At 47.6% G+C, this 18540-nt stretch overlaps 1 protein-coding gene and 1 long non-coding RNA gene across 3 annotated transcripts; one reads left to right on the plus strand and one right to left on the minus strand.

Annotated features, from left to right (window-relative positions):
- Nucleotides 1–5: 5 nt before the first annotated feature.
- Nucleotides 6–824, plus strand: LOC147354824 (uncharacterized). The gene is made up of 2 exons (XR_015146623.1): nt 6–80; nt 436–824. It is a non-coding gene; the product is annotated as an uncharacterized LOC147354824 (long non-coding RNA).
- A 5925-nt stretch (nt 825–6749) lies between these two features.
- On the minus strand, nt 6750–16764 carry LOC147354825 (uncharacterized). Of its 2 annotated transcripts, XM_086354791.1 has the most exons (4): nt 15914–16764; nt 15307–15345; nt 14767–14893; nt 6750–11881 (listed from the first exon to the last, which is right to left on the minus strand). In XM_086354791.1, exons 1-4 carry the CDS (start codon nt 15944–15946, stop codon nt 10311–10313), a joined length of 1770 nt encoding a protein of 589 aa, XP_086210917.1. In that variant the 5' UTR covers nt 15947–16764; the 3' UTR covers nt 6750–10310. The 2 variants fall into 2 exon arrangements, with proteins under 2 accessions (XP_086210917.1, XP_086210918.1); XM_086354792.1 differs by lacking the exon at nt 15307–15345 and having other exon boundaries at nt 15914–16754.
- Between the last annotated feature and the right edge of the window lie 1776 nt (nt 16765–18540).

Here is an 18540-nt window from a genome sequence, read left to right on the forward strand (position 1 = left end):
CCTCTAGGTTGTCACAGAACACAGGTTTGAGTTCTCTAAGTCATAAAGCAAATTCCCAGTGGCTGTCTGTTTTACATATGGTAATGTATGTTTGTATTATAAAATATTTAAGTTAAATATTCTGCCTCAGCGTTCCCGCAGACTGGCTGTAGGAACCCCGCCCGGGTGACCAGATACACAAGAGTGATGCAGCTGTGGCCCCAATTCAAGCTTCCCTTATCTCCCCCTGTGACCTAGTGGTATTCCAACCCACCAGTGAAATCCCCTCATGACTGTTACCTGTGTACACTCTGCCCTGATCCCCAGTAATAGCACTCATCTAGGGGACCCCCACCCCCAGGTGCTGGTCTCCATAGACTGTAGCCGGTCAGGCTCCTCTGTCCATGGGATGCTTCAGGCAAGAATACTAGAGTGGGTTGCCATTTTTTCTTTCAGTGCATCCTACCGACCCACGGATGGAAACTTCCTCTGTGTCTCCTGCATCCGCAGGCGGATTCTTTACCAGCTGAGTCATCGGCCCTCTTTCGAGCCAGGGATACTGAGGGAATACTAGGAACGCAGTCGCAGGGGTTGTTTATAAGCATACCCCGACTTCTGCACTGACACAGGAGCCCCCTAGAGTCACCTGAAGGAACTCGCTTTTTATCAATGAACTTCCCACACCCGCCCCTCCGGCCTGCTCCGGGGGGCCGTCGGAGAGAGGTTGGCCGCTTTCTGCTGTCCCCTCGGGGAGCCGGCCTCCAGTGAGGAGTCCGTTTGGCACCCGTTTGATCGGCTCTCGTCGGACACCAGCCACCGAGCCAAGGGCCGAAGCGCTCAGAAACAGCCGGCGCGAGGAAGGGACGGTTCTCACTGGGACAACAGTGCGCGCGCCTCCAGCACGTCCAGCGCTCCGAGAAGCCTCCCTTCCCAGCGAAGGAGTGACCCCCAAGCTGCCGGCCCCTCTAGCCCAACCTTCCTGAGCGTGGTCTGGAGAGCCCGCGGTGGAAGTCAGCCAGGGCACGGCATCAAGAGAGACTGTCTTGGTCCCGCCGGCGCAGGCGAAGCAGGAGGACGCCACGTGGTGACAGGCCGGAGGAATTCGGGGGCGGAGCCCGGGGGCGGCGGGCGGTCTCGCCTTTCCGCCCACGGCTGGGCTGCTCGCAGTGCGGTTGGCAAGAACCAGTCGCCGGCGCCTAAGTTTATAACAGCATTTTATGAATGAGCCCCTACGTCACGGAAACCTTTGCGGTGATAGAAGGGTGGCGGGCGGGTCCCGGCATTTCTGCGGCCTCCTTGCCGCTTCCCTATCATGGGAATGTTTAAGCAACGGAGTTAGGATACCGTGAACCCCTGAAATTGACCGCTCTCAGGACACCACGGTAGCTCAGCTGGTAAAGAATCCACCTGCAATGTCCGAGACTCCTGTTCGATTCCTGGGGTCGGGAAGATCCCCTGGAGAAGGGATAGTCTACCCACTCCAGTATTCTTGGGCTTCCCTGGTGGCTCAGCTGGCAAAGAATCTGCCTGCAATGCGGAAACTTGGATTCAATCCCCGGGTTAGGAAGATTCCCTGGAGAAGGGAAAGGCTACCCACTCCAGGATTCTGGCCTGGAGAATTCCATGGACAGTGGAGTCTGGCAGGTTACAGTCCATGGGGTCGCAAAGAGTCATACAGGACTGATCGACTTTCACTTTTTAAGACTTCAAGGAACACCGTGAAACCTGCTGATGTAGATTTCCAAATCTGGACATCCTCCCGAGCTGCATAGTTTAAAGTTAGGAATTGACAACAATCGTGATCAAGTGTTTCATTTTCCTTCTCAGGAAGGAAAGTGGCAGGATTTAAATTTCCACAAACTTTAAGCTTAGTTACTGGTCCTTCTAACAACAATGACTGATACTTAAGCCTACTGTCTGTCATCCAAATATTAAACTTAGAATTTAATATCCCACTCACATCATGAGAAGTCAGTACAGTAAGGTTTCATCCATTAATTATTTTTAAAGCTTCAGGTGCTAATAAGGCCGCTGCCCCAATTACTCTTAGGCAGTGGGGCCACCCACGTGAAACTACATCTAATTCTCTGCTTAGATAAGCAATAGGTTGCTGGTGAGGCCCTCGGGGTTGTGTCAAAACTCCCAATGCCACATCTTTTCTTTCAGTGACAAACAAATTAAATTCTGAGCCTGTGGGCAAGCTCAGAGCTGGAGCTTGCAGGAGAGCAGTCTGAAGAAACTTAAAAGCCTTTTGAGTTTCTGGAGACCAAATCAGTTTGTTGGTTTGGGCCTGCTGAGTTTCAGCTATAAGTTTATATAAAGGCCGGGCAAGTTCCCAATAGCCCGGAATCCAAATGCGACAGTAACCTGTGATTCCCCAAAATCCTCTCAATTGTCTTAAAGTCATAGGTAGGGGATGATTTAGTATAGGTTTAGTTCTCTCAGGGCCTATGGCCCTACTCCCTTCTGATATGATTAGGCCCAGATATCTGATTGTTGACAAAGCTGAGCCTTTTCTCTTGATGCCTTGTAACCACAGCCTGCCAGAAAGTTTAAGAAATCTTCTGAGGCTCGCGAACAAGTTTCCTTTGTCTCAGCACAGAGCAAAATATCATTAACATATTGTAACACCACTGCTTCAGAGCTATTAAAGTTTTGTAGATCCCGTGACAAACTTTGTCCAAACAAGTGAGGACTGTCACAAAATCCCTGAGGCAAAACTGTCCAGGTTAACTGAGAAGCTAGCTGTGTAGGGTCTTCAAAAGCAAATAGAAATTGACTTTCTTCCACCAAAGGCACTGAATAGAAGGCATCCTTAAAATCAATTACTGAGAAATATTTGGCCCTTTCAGGAATTTCAGACAATAGAGTATAAGGATTAGGCACCACGGGGTGTAAAGGAACTACAGCCTCATTTATTATTTGTAAATCTTGAACTAGTCTCCATTTACCATTCGATTTCTTTATACCCAAAATAGGAGCGTTGCAAGGACTGTTACAGGGAATTAATAGTCCCTGCTCCTTTAAATTTTCGATGATGGGTTTTAACCCTTCCTTAACCTCAGGTTTCAATGGATACTGCTTCTTATGTGGGAATATATGCGGGTCTTTAAGCTTAACAACTACAGGAATAGAATTTTGTGCTCGACCCACAGATTTTCCATCAGCCCATACTCTAGGATTTACATTTTGTTCAACTAAAGGGAGAGAAAGGGAGGGCTCCATATTCATGAAAACAGAGGCATGGACCTTGCTCAGTACATCCCTTCCCAAAAGGGGTGAGGGAGATTCTGGCACAATCAGAAACTCGTGTGAAAACAGCACAGAATCCCAGTTGCAAGATAAAGAATAACTGAAATAATACCTTTTGGCTCATCCAGACAGTCCCATTACGGAAGCGGATCGGGAAGAAAGTGGGCCAGGGGCTTCAGTAAGCACAGAATAAGTTTTGCCCCAGTATCTAAAAGGAAATTGACGGATTGGCCCCCCACAATTATTAATACCCGGGGTTCCTCAGGTGTTATTAGGATGGGAGCTTGTGTGGGGACCCCCGGTCACCTTCAGTCCTGATTGTCTTGAGAGTCCGACCTCGGAGACCTACGCCTCTGGGAGTAGTCTCTCTTCCAGTGTGGTCCTTTGCAGACCGGACACGGAGCCGGGGGTGGCTTAGATGCCTGAGGGCAATCCCGCTTGAGATGCCCCTCCTTTCCACAGTAACAGCAAGCCCATCCCTTTTCACCTGGCTGTTTCATTTTTCTCAGGCTGTTTAAGAACGTTTTTCATAGCCATGGCGAAGGCTTCCGCCTTTTCCTTTGTCTTTTCTTGCCTTTCTTTTCCTCGTATTCCCTACCATAATAGACTGTCTGAGCCAGTTGTAACAGAGTATCTAAAGACTGATTTGGTCTACACGCCCGTTTTAATAGCTTACGGCGGATATCTGGAGCCGACTGAGTGAGAAATCTATCCTTTAAGATCACTTTTCCCTCTTCATTTTCGGGATCAATCTCAGTGAATCTGCGAAGGCCTTCTCTCAGTCTATCTAGGAATTTACCAGGAGCTTCCTTCTCCTCCTGTTCTATGTCTGCCAATTTGCCATAGTTTAAAGGCTTAGAATGCGCCTGCCTAAGTCCTTCAAGGATACATCTAACAAAATGACTCTGATCCCATCTTCCTTTAGCTGTGTTGTAGTCCCAGTCTGGTTCTATAGTTGGGACCGCCTGATTCCCAGTGGGGAAGGCCGCTATCTTGTTCTCCCTCTTCCCTACTGATTCATTACCAAGCCATTCATCTCCATAAGCAACCGCTTTTCCCAAAACTCGAGTCTTTGACTCGGGAGTCAGCGTTTGTCCCAAGATATACATCACATCCTTCCAAGTGAGGTCATAAAGCAGAGTAACACCTTTAAAGGCTCTAATATATTTTTCTGGGTCCTCTAAATAGTCTCCCAGATCCTCCTTGATTCTTTGTATTTCTTGACAAGAAAAAGGCTTATTAACTCTCACAGACTGATTATTTCTCCTGGTGGGTGTTTCATAAAGAGGCAACAGCTTGTGTGGCTGTTCCTCAGTCTCTCTGGCTGCTCTGCGCATATGATCCCAGGGATAGATTGGAAAAACCTGTTTTTCTTTTTCTCTTTGTCTCCTGTCCTCCATCTCATCTCTTACTTCGATGGTCTGAGTTTCTACTGAAACCAGAGTAGTCTGAGGTCGTATTGAGACAGGAGATGTTTGGACCTCCCCCTCCATGTGGGCAGTCTGAATCTCAGTTTGGATTTCCAGGTACGGGGGCAAAGTAAGAGGACAGGAGGGAGCTGAAGGTTTCACACCCAAATCTATACCCTTAGGACATAAGTCGGGCATGTTTTGCAGAGAGAAAAAGGGCAACACATATGCTACTTCTACCCATTTCCCTTGTTCCTTACAGAACCGGTCTAATTGTACAACAGTATTATACTTAAGAGACCCTCCAACTGGCCACCGTTCGCCATCCTCCAATGGATACCATAGCCATGCAGTATCACATAGGAAGACCAGGTGTGTCTTCTTTAAGCCCTGGGGATTAAAATCTATCCCAGTTTTTCAGGATACAGTTCAAAGGAGTGAGGCTGGAATTGTTAGCTCCCATCTGTAAGAGAGAAAAAAAGCGACCAGCGCCATTTTTTCTACTGGAGGCATCCCTCCCTGCTCTAGATGGGGGTGTAGACAGACGTTACACCAAAAGCTTTTCCTTCCTGGTCGGACTTAGTCTGTCCCTTACCGATGCAGGGGCCGTACTCGTCCCTCCCGGTTCTACCACCGAGATGGGGTGGGGATGTACCAGGGGTAGACTTGATAGCATCCCTACTTGACGTCCAGCTCTTCACCTTGCTTGCCTCTGATGTCACCCGGGGTGAATCAAGAGTAACCTTCCAGAATGCCTCCCAAGCTAAGACTACTAGGGGAAACATTCGTCACCTGAGTGCCTGTGAATGACCCTGAGTATTTCCTGACTACAATAAGACTGACAGGAACATAAAACTGAGATGTTCTTTCCAAGCATCACCACACCAGTATAACAGCCTCCTCTGATCCACTAAAAGCCGGCGTTACCAAAGAAAAAAAAAACCCATCGCAGTCCCAATCTGAGTAACCTTTAACCTCTGAGATGTTCTTGGAGCTAGAGCTCCATCTAGTTTCTGAACTTCCGATTCCTAGCGAGGCTAGGTGCTTTCTTGAATACCAATCCAAGTTTGGGACCTAAGCTGCAGTACACAGTAACAGTATAGATCACAAGTCCCTTGAAAGTCTATGATCCGATAGATTAGGTTAGTACTTCTAATTCCCAAGGAGTTATGAAATGGTCAAAGAGACCAAAAAGTTTGACCGAGAAAGGAGAGTTCGGTCCACACGCTTTGCCCATTTCTGGTCGGTTCCCGAAGGAGATATTGGGTGCCTTTGGCATTGGCAGGTCGGTATAACGCCCCAACAGGTTTCTGCCATAAGCCGTATGAGATCACCGTGGAACCGCAGAGCAGGGCTCCTTACTTGCTTCACGCAGGGCATGCCATTCATTCACACAAGCACACGGTAGAGTTCGTAAAGCACAGCAGAAAACGTGTTCGCTAAGAGAACAAAGAACTAAAGCTCCAAGCATCCTTACCTTGTCCTGAAGGATCCCGGATGAGCCCCCAAGATGAAAGGTTGTTGTTGAATCACGCGAAGACACTGGGATTCTTGGCCCCCGGAAGAGAAGAATTCAATCCGGGGCCAGAGATGAGGCTTGACTGCTCAAAGCTTTTGTGGAATAAAGTTTTATTAAAGTATAAAGGAGACAGAGAAAGCTTCTGACATAGGCATCAGAAGGGGGCAGAAAGAGTACCCGCTTGCTAGTGTTAACAATGAAGTTATATAATCCAAAGAATGTCTGGAGGTTGTAAAGACCTCATCAGGCAATAATTTACATTTTAAGATAACACTGTCCTCAGGCAGGATACATCCTTGTAAAAACCAGGTCTACTCCCATAATTTACATTTTAAGATAACAGGTTTAATCCAGAGACTGTCCTTAGGCAGGATACATGATTGTTATATAATCCTAAGGAATGTGGAGAAAGAAAAAAAGTTTGTCCTTTCTTCCTCCTTGAGAATTCCAGACCCCTCTCTCCTTGGGGACCCCTAGACTCCCTATCAACCTGCCTAGGAAATGACTCGCTCAATAGCATCAAAAACAGTATTTCCTTTTAGTAAAGATGACACATCACTGCGGAAGAGTAAGTGAAGTTCCAGCACATCTTTGTTCGACAAATGTCTTTTATTTATTAATAAAAAGGAAAACATCAGTCAACATCCATTTCAAAATAAGCAACTGGTATTAACAGTCATTAAAGAAGATATACAAGTGGCAAATAAACAGGAAAAAAGTGCTTGACATCATGAAACATCAGAGAACTACAGTTAAAAAACTACAGTGAGATGCCATTACACCCCACCAAGACAGCTGAAATTAAACAGAGTGACAATACTGAGTATCGGCAGGATGGGGAAGAACAGGAGCTCTCATATACTGTTGATGGGAACACAGAAGGATCCAACCAGTTTAGATCACAATTTGGCAGTTTGCAATTCACATATTCCGAGGTACTGGCACAAGAGAACTAAAACACATATTCATAAAAGAACTGTATGCTTATGTTCATTGGAACTTTATTTCTAACAACACCAAACTGGAAACAACCCAACTGCACATTAGCAGATGGATGGATAAACATAAATCCTAGACAACGCAAACTAAGTTACTGTTGAAGGTAGTGGCATTCTATAGGCTTGGGAAGGACAACGAGAGATTGTAAAAGGACATGAGGTAAATCAAGGTTGTGTTCATCATCGTGATTCTCATGGTTTTATGACTTTATATTATAGCAAAACTTTTCAAACTATATACCTTAAATATGTATACTGTATGTCAATTATGCCTCAATAAAATTTCTTTTAAAAATGGTTCAAAATTAAAAAAAAAAAAAAAAAAACAAAACCCAGACTTCCCACTCTTTCTGGAAACCAGAAGGTTTAACAACTCAATACTGCTGTTGCTAAGTCGCTTCAGTCATGTCCGACTCTGTGCGACTTCATTGACGGCAGCCCACCAGGCTCTGGCGTCCCTGGGATTCTCCAGGCAAGAACACTGAAGTGGGTTGCCATTTCCTTCTCCATTGCATGAAAGTGAAAAGTGAAAGTGAAGTCGCTCAGTCGTGCCTGGCTCTTAGCGACCCCATGGATTGCAGCCTACCAGGCTCCTCTGTCCATGGGATTTTCCAGGCAAGAGTACTGGAGTGGGGTGCCATTGCCTTCTCTCAACTCAATACTAACCCCACCCTATTTTCCCCCATTCCTGGAGAAGGGTAGCTCTGAACCAGTGCAGGAAATACTGGCAAGCAACAGAGGCTGTTCCAGTGTGGGACAACAGGACCACTGGATGGACCAGAAAAGCCACGTTCCTGGACAGCAGGATCTCCATTCTCTGTTCTCATTTCCCTGTCTGTACAGCAGTGACCTGGAGGTGGCCAGCCCAGAAAGACAATGGGGATTCACAAAACCTTTAGATTACGTTGCCAACAATAAATTCAGCTACAGGAGATACACAGCTCTGGAAGGGCTGTGATTCCACACAGCCATAGTCACTGGGAGATTTATGGATGCACATGAGAAGAGGCACATTCCATTTAATTTGATGCAGGCGCCTCCACTGATTATTAATCACACCCACAATTTCAGGGGGTTCCCTGGTGGCTCAGTGGTAAAGAATCTGTCTGAAAATGCAGGAGACATAATTGACTCAGGTTCAATTCCTGGGTTGGGAGGATCCCCTGGAGGGGGAAATGGGAACCCAATATTCTTGCCAGGGAAATCCCACGGGCAGAGGGGCCTGTCAGGCTACAATCCATGGGGTCGCAAAAGAGTGGGGCATGATTTAGTGACTCAACAACAGAATTTCAGTACCAATTAAGGTTGAAACCTGGATCCTGATGTCTGAGGAGGGATACTAGTCCACAGAATTATGAACTCCAGGACATTTGGCTCCTTTGTAGAACCTGGTGGAACGCTTCCCCTCAACAGTGCTGAGCATTAAGGGATACCCTCTGGGAATATGAAAACAAATTCATGACCTTCCCAAAGGCCCTGGAGCTTGCTGGAACGAGTGACCATTCCTCAGGGTAACCTACATATGCTGTGTTGCCTAGTCAATCAGTTGTGTCTGACTTTGTGACACCATGGGCTATAGCCCGCCAGGCTCTTCTGTCCACGGGATTTCCCAGGCAAGAATACTGGAGTGGGTTGCCATTTCCTACTTCAGGGGATCTTCCCAATCCAGGGATTGAACCTGCATCTCTTGTGTCTCCTGCATTGGCAGGCAGGTTCTTCACCACTGAGCCACCTAGGAAGCCCCAGGGGGAACCTATTGGTCACACAATATGTAAGCTTCCAGATCACACATTAGGTCATATATTCCAGGTCACACATTTAGGAACTAAACAAAACACTGCTTTAGTTCCTAAGAGACCTTGAGGAGGAATTCATATTAGGTTAAAACTGGAATAATATTATACTCTCCTAGCATTATATCATCCCTGCTGAGGCACATAAAGCTGAGCACCCATGAAAGCTGTCCATCCTTTCAAACAAACAGGCCACTTCTGTTTTCCACCCACCTCCACAGTGAATACAACCCCAAGATCAAAGGTAGATTAAACAATAAGACCTTTATTGCTGCATAAACCAGAGAAAGAGGGGGCAATTTCAAACTGGTGACCTGGAGGCAGGAAAACCAACCACAAATATCAAGTGAAACCAACGAATTCGAAGGTCAAATTCATACTTAATCAATTGAAATAGGAAAATGTAAGGGCACATACTACTCAAGATTTCCTCCAGGGAACATTAGGGCACACCGACATCACCCTTGTGTCAGCAAATCAGAGTGACTAATGAAATACTGTACAAGGAAGAGGTGACATGGGTTCTACCAGAGAAACTGGCAGTGATGTAACTCTGATGACGGCCCTGGGGAGTTTAGAACATGGAATGTAGCTCCTGTAAGCCTCACAGACACCTGGAACTCATTGAGAATTTCAAGTCATTAGATGTTTGCAAGTATGAGGTTCAATTTCAGGCAGATGGCTCCCTTACAAAAGCTGTCTAGTGCTGTTATAATGAAAAAGGAGGGAGCACATTCTTCAGCTCTAAGATCTTTCTCAAAGTGTGGATTCAGTTCAGTTCAGTTCAGTCGCTCAGTCATGTCTGACTCTTTGTGACCCCATGAATCACAGCAAGCCAGGCCTCCCTGTCCATCACCAACTCCCGGAGTTCACCCAGACTCACGTCCATCGAGTCAGTGATGCCATCCAGCCACCTCATCCTCTGTTGTCTCCTTCTCCTCCTGCCCCCAATCCCTCCCAGCATCAGAGTCTTTTCCAATGAGTCAACTCTTCGCATGAGGTGGCCAAAGTATTGGAGTTTCAGCTTTAGCATCATTCCTTCCAAAGAAATCCCAGGGCTGATCTCCTTCAGAATGGACTGGTTGGATCTCCTTGAAGTCCAAGGGACTCTCAAGAGTCTTCTCCAACACCACAGTTCAAAAGCATCAATTCTTCGGTGCTCAGCTTTCTTCACAGTCCAACTCTCACATCCATACATGACCACTGGAAAAACCATAGCCTTGACTAGACGGACCTTTGTTGGCAAAGTAATGTCTCTGCTTTTCAATATGCTATCTAGGTTGCTCATAACTTTTCTTCCAAGGAGTAAGAGTCTTTTAACTTCATGGATGAAGTCACCATTACTTGGTGCTAAACAATGTTAGCTGTTTGGAGTAAAGGATTTCCCATATTTCCTGCATTCATGGAGCCACTCCACAGTGTGAAATTTTCGGTGGAGATTGAGGCTGGAACGTTGACTAAAGGATTTGCCACATTTACTGCATTCGTAAGGCCTTTCTCCAGTGTGAACTACCTGGTGTTGAATGAGAACAGACTTTTGCCTAAAGGATTTCCCACACTGCCCACATTCATAAGGCCTGGCTCCAGTGTGAATACTGCAGTGCTGAATAAGGCTTGTGCTTCGACTAAAGGATTTCCCACATTCACCACATTTATAAGGCCTTTCTCCAGTGTGAATTCTCTGGTGTTTAGTGAAGATGGCTCTTCTGCTAAAGGACTTCCCACACTGGCCACACTCAAAAGGCCTTGTTCTACTGTGAATACGCTGGTGTTCAACGAGGCTGTAACTCTGTCTGAAAGATTTTTCACATTCAGCACACTCATAAGGCTTTTCTCCAGTGTGACTTCTGTTGTGTCGCTCAAGTTTGGATTTGGATCCAAAAGCTTTCCCACATTCCCCACACTCATAAGGCCTTTCAGTAGTGTGAACTCGCTGGTGTCGAATGAGAGTGGCTCTTTGGCTAAAGGATTTCCCACACTGGACACAAACATAAGGCCTTGCTGTGGTGTGAATTCTCCGATGTTGAACCAAGGTGAAGCTTTGTCTAAAGAATTTCCCACATTCGCTGCATTCATAAGGCTTTTCTCCAGTGTGGGTTCTCCGGTGCCGAATAAGATTGGATTTGCACCCAAAGGTTTTCCCACATTCCTCACACTCAAAAGGCCTCTCTCCACTGTGAATTCTGCAGTGTTCAATAAGATTGGAGCACTGACTAAAGGACTTTCCACACTCACCACATTTATAAGGCCTTTCTCCAGTGTGAACTCTCTGGTGTATAATAAGAGTGGCTCGTTGCCTAAAAGATTTTCCACATTCACTGCACTCATAAGACCTTTCTCCAGTGCGGACTCTCTGGAGCTGAACAAGTGAGTACTTACAGTGCATGGCTTTCCCATATTTGCTAAACTCATAAACTCTTTTTCTAGCAGAGACTCTTAGGTGGTAAACAAGATTGTGTTTGTGGCTGGTAGCTTTCCCACATTCACGCAATTTGTAATGACTTTTTCTACCATTAAAAGTCTCCCCAAACTTGGTGATTTTGTTGGGTTTCTCACTATTGGAAGTGATCTGGTGCTGGAGGAGACCCACTGTACCTGGTAAGTCCATTCCAACCTTCCTACAGGTGAAGGGATTCCCTGACACCTGGACTATGCAGCTTTTTACAAATGCTGCCTTATCCACGTCACTTTTCTCTGTAGTGAAATGCTTCTGAAGCTGTTGTAGGTTTGCAGATGCCCCAGTAAAGTATGGTTTCTGCCCTGGTAGATCAGCAGGGTACAAAATGTCTTTCAGGATTGGGACACATTTCTCACAGGGGTGAGCATTCTCGGTGAATGGACCTACCTTTGGAGTCCTGACCTGTGACAAAGCTTCTAGAGAAACGTTTTGCTCAGAAGGTGTCTCTTTAGTCTGTGTTTCATGCAAACAAACTGAAAGAAGAGAAATATTTGTGAATTATGCTGATTATGGTAGGAGAGTATTCATCATGTTTTGTTTTTCTTTTAACTTTCTGTATAATACAACATTTAGATATCTTAAGAAATCTTCATGGCCAGAGAAACACTGGACTTAAACACTATAAATCAAATAGACCTAACAGACATATACAGAACATTTCATCAACCAGCAGCAAAATACACACTACTCAAGAATGCAGGGATAATCCCCCAGATTAGATCATAGAGCAGGCTATAAAACAAGTCTTCACCAATTTAAGGAAATTGAAATCATATCAAATCTCTTTTCTGACCAAAATATGATAAAAAACTTATGGGACCCAGCAAAAGTAGTTCTAAAAGGGAAGGTTTTAGCAGATACATACACTAAGAAAAATCTTAAAATAACCCTACCTTCACACTTCAAAGATTAAAAAAGAAGAACAAACTGAACTCAGTGTTAGCAGAAGGAGGGAAATAATAAAGATTAAAGTGGAAATAAAATAGAGACTAGAAAGACAATAGAAAAGATGAAAACTAAGAATTTTTTGAAAAGATAAAATTGACAAACCTTCTAGAGTAATAAAAAAAGAGGACTCAAAATTATAAACGAAAGTGGAAACATTACATTTAATACCAACGCTCAAAACAAAACAAAACAAAACACAAACACTGAAGAGGAGGGAACACATTTTATAAAGCCAGTATCACCCTTATACCAAAGCCAAAGAAGAACACTACAACACAAGAAAATCACAGGCTAGGGACCTCTCTGGTGGTCTGGTGGTTACGAATTTGTCTTGCAATGCAGGGGACGTGGGGTCAATCCCTGGTCTTGGAACTAAGATCCCACATGCCACTGGGCAACTAAGCCTGTGCATGACAATCACTGAGCCTGTGTGCCACAAATAGAGAGCCCACGTACACAACAACTGAAGCATGCATGCCCTAGAGCCTGTGCTCCATAACAAGAGAAGCCACCACAAGGAAATGCCATCCACTACAACTACAGAGCAGCTCCAACTTGCAGGAACTAGAGGTGCAACAAGAAAGCAAGCAAGAAAGAAAAGGTGACTCATGTTGGATTACTAGAACTCGTGGCCACAAGACTGGAAAAGGTCAGTTTTCATCCCAATCCCAAAGAAAGGCAATGCCAAAGAATGCTCAAAGTACTGCACAATTGCACTTTTCACACACACTAGTAAAGTAACACTCAAAATTCTCCAAGCCAGGCTTCAGCAATACATGAACCGTGAACTTCCAGATGTTCAAGTCGGTTTTAGAAAAGGCAGAGAAACCAGAGATCAAATTGCCAACATCCGCTGGATCATGGAAAAAGCAAGAGAGTTCTAGAAAAACATCTATTTCTGCTTTATTGACTATGCCAAAGCCTTTGACTGTGTGGATCACAATAAACTGTGGAAAATTCTGAAAGAGATGGGAATACCAGACCACCTGACCTGCCTTTTGAGAAACCTATATGCAGGTCAGGAAGCCACAGTTAGAACTGGACATGGAACAACAGACTGGTTCCAAATAGGAAAAGGAGCATGCCAAGGCTGAATATTGTCACCCTGCTTATTTCACTTATATGCAGAGTACACCATGAGAAATACTGGGGTGGAAGAAGCAGAAGCTGGAATCAAGATTGCTGGGAGAAATACCAATCACCTCAGATAGGCAGATGACACCACCCTTATGGCAGAAAGTGAAGAGGAACTAAAAAGCCTCTTGATGAAAGTGAAAGAGGAGAGTGAAAAAGTTGGCTTAAAGCTCAGCACTCAGAAAACAAAGATCATGGCATCTGGTCCCATCACTTCATGGGAAATAGATGGGGAAACTGGAAACAGTGTCAGACTTTATTTTGGGGCTCTAAAATCACTGCAGATGGTGACTGCGGCCATGAAATTAAAAGACGCTTACCTTGGAAGGAAAGTTATGACCAACCTAGATAGTATATTGAAAAGCAGAGATATTACTTTGCCAACAAAGATCTGTCTAGTCAAGGCTATAGTTTTTCCAGTGGTCATGTATGGATGTGAGAGTTGGACTGTGAAGAAAGCTGAGCACTGAAGAATTGATGCTTTTGAACTGTGGTGTTGCAGAAGACTCTTGAGAGTCCCTTGGACTGCAAGGAGATCCAACCAGTCCATTCTGAAGGAGATCACCCCTGGGATTTCTTTGGAGGGAATGATGCTGAAGCTGAAACTCCAGTACTTTGGCCACCTCATGCGAAGAGCTGACTCACTGGAAAAGACCCTGATGCTGGGAGGCATTGGGGGCAGGAAGAGAAGGGGATGACAGAGGATGAGATGGCTGGATGGCATCACCGACTCGGTGGACATGAGTTTGAGTGAACTCCAGGAGTTGGTGATGGACAGGGAGTCCTGGCGTGCTGTGATTCATCAGGTCGCAAAGAGTCGGACATGACTGAGCAACAGAACTGAACTGAACTGAACTGAATGCTGTGATCCCATCCATCAGGACTCCATATATAACATCACTAAAAATTATATATCATATATACAGTTTGTCAAATATTATATGCCTATTGTTAAAATTATTGAATCAGGACTTGGGACACCAGGTGTCATGACACCTGGGATATTCATCCTGCCAGGGTGAGGTAAACAAGGTAAGATGCCTTGTTTTAGCCTGACTGCCAAATTCCTACATCCCAGATCCTCACCTGCAAGCTTGGGCAACAGACTTAGAACTACTTGGGGCAGTGCACTCAGCTCAGCACTGGCACCCACACCACATATGCCAAGCAAGTGGGGAAGTAAACAGAGCCCATAGTCTGACTATGGAAAGAGCAGAGCTGCCTCTGGGGGACAGAAAGTACGACCCAGATCAGTACACTGGGGTGAGGGCCTTACCCATCGAGGCTGTCAGTGCAAAGTTCTCTAGCATCACCTTGCAGTACAGGTGTCTCTGAACTTCATCAAGGAGCCCCCATTCCTCCTGGGAGAAGTAAATGGCCACGTCCTCAAAGGTCACACAGGCCTGCCATGAGGGGGACAGATCATTCCATGATCAATTTCTCTCCTAGGATTCCAAGTTCCTTCACCCAGACATCCATCCCCTGCTAACTCTCCTCCCAGTGTCCCCACCTTGAAGGAAGTATCAGGCCTTGGGGCCACAAGTACCATGCTCTCCTCTTACGGTATCAAGATCACCGTCTATTCACCAACTACAGGCATGTGGGCAGGGAGACACCATCTAAACTCTGAGCCTGGCGTTAGGACATCCACCCTCTTGTCAGGTAATTCCCCTTGGACTCCTGAATTGTGTCTCCCAGAGATAACCGAATGTGGGCTTTGGGTTTCTTCAGGGTGCCCAGTTGCACGGTCTGGAAGAATTCCAGAGACAAAGGGTGGGGTCAGGACCATTGAGGGCCTGGAACATCCTCTGCTCACCTTTGAAGAGTCCCTAAGCACTTCTGTCCTCATGGGAGTCTGTGGGAAGAGGGAGGTCATTACAGGCATGTAACCATGGCAGGCTCAGTAGGCTCAGGCCTCCCTCTACTTCTGTCTAGCCCCGAAGCAAGGTGACCTGAGATAACTGCATTATCTCTGAGTATAATGAGTATCTCATTATCTCTGAGACCTCAGTGCTCTTAAACTGTGTGATCTTGGATAAAGAGTCAACCTCCCTGTACCTCGGTGTTTTCATCCCCTTTGCAGTCTGTTCAAAAAGCAACTTCTGGAAAACTTGAAAAGCCTAACTCACACCTCTTGTTTTCACATCCCTCCATGGCTTCCAGCGTCCTGAGAGAAAAACTCCTCCCCTTCCCATTCCAAACGGGAAAGATTCTCCGCGAATTTACATAAACCTGTCCCTCCGCCTGTCACCCTCTCCCACGCGTCATCACACTGTCTGTAAAACACAGGGCCCCACCCATGACCGCCTCACCATCCTGGACTCGGGGGTCCGGGCTGAGGGCACGCGAGTAGGCGCTCCGCACTCAGGGCTTTAGTGTCTGGTGGGGTGAGGACGGTGAGGGCCCGGAGGTCGAGCGTTTACCTGAGGCGGGTCCCTCAGCGCGGCGGCCGCCATCGGAGTCTGAAAGCAGCGGGGTTTTAAGTGACAGGCGACAGAGACGGAACTTGTGTACAATTATCATCTACCGCCACAGCCCTGCAGACTCGTCGCTGGGCTGGGGGACAACCTCTCCCCTAGAGGCTCCTCGCTCTGTTCATCCCCCAGGCTCCGTCCACACTCCAAAAGGTCTCCGGGGGCAGCTGTACACTGAGCAATCACCGTACTGCCGCCACAGAGGCGCCGGAAGTCCCGCCCAGATCCTCGGGTCGCGGAAACGCGCTGATTCCGAGCGTTCATTGGCTACATGCCTTGGGCCCGACATCCGGCATTGTGGGTAACGTAGTTCCCACGGCGCCACCAGCCACGGAAGCTGGCGCCCACCCCGAGACCGCGGAGTCCCGGAGGGGTGGCTGTCTCCCTGTGGGCCTGAACGGAGGCTCTCCCGGGAACTGTCCGGGTGAGGGGCTGGCGACGCTTCGACCTCACATCTGGACCCCCTACGCGGAGCCGGGTGGTCTGAGCTACGTGGGAGGTCTCCCCGGGAGCGGGGGTTGAGGGGAGACCCCATCTGCATCTTTTGTGAAGCGTCCTGAGTCTCTCCCCGGAGTGGGAGCCGTTCCCACCCTTCTCCGACCCCTGACGGCAAAACAGGCTCGTGATCTGACAGGATCAGGGTTGGCGGCGGGTTTGGCTGCGCCACCTGGGGGCTATCCTGGAAAGGATTGGGATTTGGCTTCATAGGCGAAAAGTTGAGACTGCCAGGGGCTTCGGGGGGCGGGGGTGGACTCGGTCCTCGGAGAGCCGCGTGGACTGGTCGCCGGCGGCCGGGGTCTGGGCTTGACCTCTGAGAGGGGCGGGGAGGGGTGCGGACCTTCGTCACAGGAGAGCCCGTGCCTGAAGCCCAGAGGGGCCGGGGGAAACCTTCTGGGGGCTCCAGGCTGAACCTTCCCAGGAAGAGCGTGAAGAACCGAGGAGCCTCTGCGGTGTCTGGAGGCCCTCGGGGCGTCCCAGCCGCTCTGCGCTCTCTCACTCGGAACGCCTCCAAGGCAGCTAGCGGGGCTCCGCGGGCGCCCCCTGGCAGCTGCTCCTGGAAGTCGGAATTCAGCCCTTGGGTGAAAAGGAACGCAGACTCGGGCCAGGGAGGAAAGTGCCCATTCCCCCCGGGGGTCTCGTTGGGCTCCTGCGCCCCGCTGCTCTCTGCCTTAGTTACTGTCAGCCCACGGGCAGTGGGCACCATGGGGTCTGAAGTTCCAGCCTGTCTCTCCTCCCGCCGCCACTGTGCCTAGGCGACGGTGCCCTCTTCAGGATGCAACCTCAGATCACAAGTGGCTTCCCTACCTTCAAGTGCGTCTGTTTCCGGAGAAAAGAACTAACTAGATTCCCTTGGAACGATAGCAGGGACAGCCTGGGCCAGAACCTACCCCCGGCGTAGAGCGCTGGGAGGGCCCTAGACCAGCCTGCGCCTGGGCCCGGGGCCTTCTGAGGGAGGCCAGCCGTGGACGGGGTGGGCGGCCCGTGGTCCTCCTCATCTCCCTCACCTGCACATTTTCCCAAAGTCGGGGTGTCTGGAAAAGCAATACGGTTCAATAGAGGATTCTGTTAAAGTATAATTCCTCCCGTTATTTAACGAGAAAATAATAAAGTACCTGAAGAGAATTCAGGAAGTAGGGAAACCCTTGTGGGGCAGTAGGACACCGTCAAAACCTAAATGCAGGGAGCCAGGGCTGCTTTCATTTCCTCCTGACCCCTCCACCTGCTTCAGCAGTGTTGTGTGACTTAGGGTGCTGTGCTTAGTCGCTCAGTCGTGTCCGACTCTTTGCGACCCCATGAAGTGTAGCCCACCAGGCTCCTCTGTCCGTGGGCTTCTCCAGGCAAGAATACTGGAGTGGGTTGCCATGCCTTCCTCAAGGAAATCTTCCCAAACCAGGGGTCAAACCTAGGTCTCCTGCATTGCCGACGGATTCTTTACTGTCCATATATATATATATATGCCACCCTGTTACTCCTTAGTGAAGCCTCTCTGGGGTCTCCACCGACCACACCTAAGGTGTTCAGGGAGGTGTCCCCACTCTGGTGGGTCTAATATTGCCAGATCATCCTCCAGTCAGTTCTCAGCCCTAAAAGCAATAATTTCTGCCTCCTTTTGAAGTCTCACCCTGACCAGGCACAGTTTAGTTTTATTCCAGACACCCTGGTGGCCCCATGCAGATTTCTGAGACATCTTCCTTGCTGGCATCCCATTTTCTGTCAGGCCCATACAGGAATGCAACCATCCTCTGCCCTGAGCTCTGACTACTTGGAAATTCAGAGTATAGCATGAAACTTGCAAATAATTTAAAGCCTGGAAGAAATGTGGTTTGAAGTAGAAGCGCCTTCAAAGAGACTTACTGGAGTTAAGGACATTGTTTTCTGAGCTGAAAGCGGGGCAGAAAATCCCAAAATGACAGGCTCAAGTCACATTATATACTACCTCTGTTCCTAATGGGATGTACCCATATCCTGTTGGAGATCGATTTTGCTGTATGCAATATGCAGTTTATTCCAGGAAGAAAGATGGCTCTCCCTGACTTTGGGGAGTGGAAGGGAGATTGTGAAAGAAGGAATTTAAC

The sequence above is a fragment of the Bos grunniens genome, chromosome 18 (assembly GCF_055505025.1).
Source record: "Bos grunniens cultivar Pamir isolate PY7600 chromosome 18, Bosgru_T2T1.0, whole genome shotgun sequence".
NCBI lineage: Eukaryota > Metazoa > Chordata > Mammalia > Artiodactyla > Bovidae > Bos > Bos grunniens.

Excerpts from the sequence above, each read along its gene's own strand:
- LOC147354825 (XM_086354791.1), bottom strand. The coding sequence starts at position 15,946 with ATGGCGGCCGCCGCGCTGAGGGACCCGCCTCAG. Across the intron at positions 15,346-15,913 it reads CGCTGAGGGACCCGCCTCAG|ACTCCCATGAGGACAGAAGT; the intron begins GTAAACGCTCGA and ends CTCTTCCCACAG. Across the intron at positions 11,882-14,766 it reads TGCACTGACAGCCTCGATGG|TTTGTTTGCATGAAACACAG; the intron begins GTAAGGCCCTCA and ends CTCTTCTTTCAG.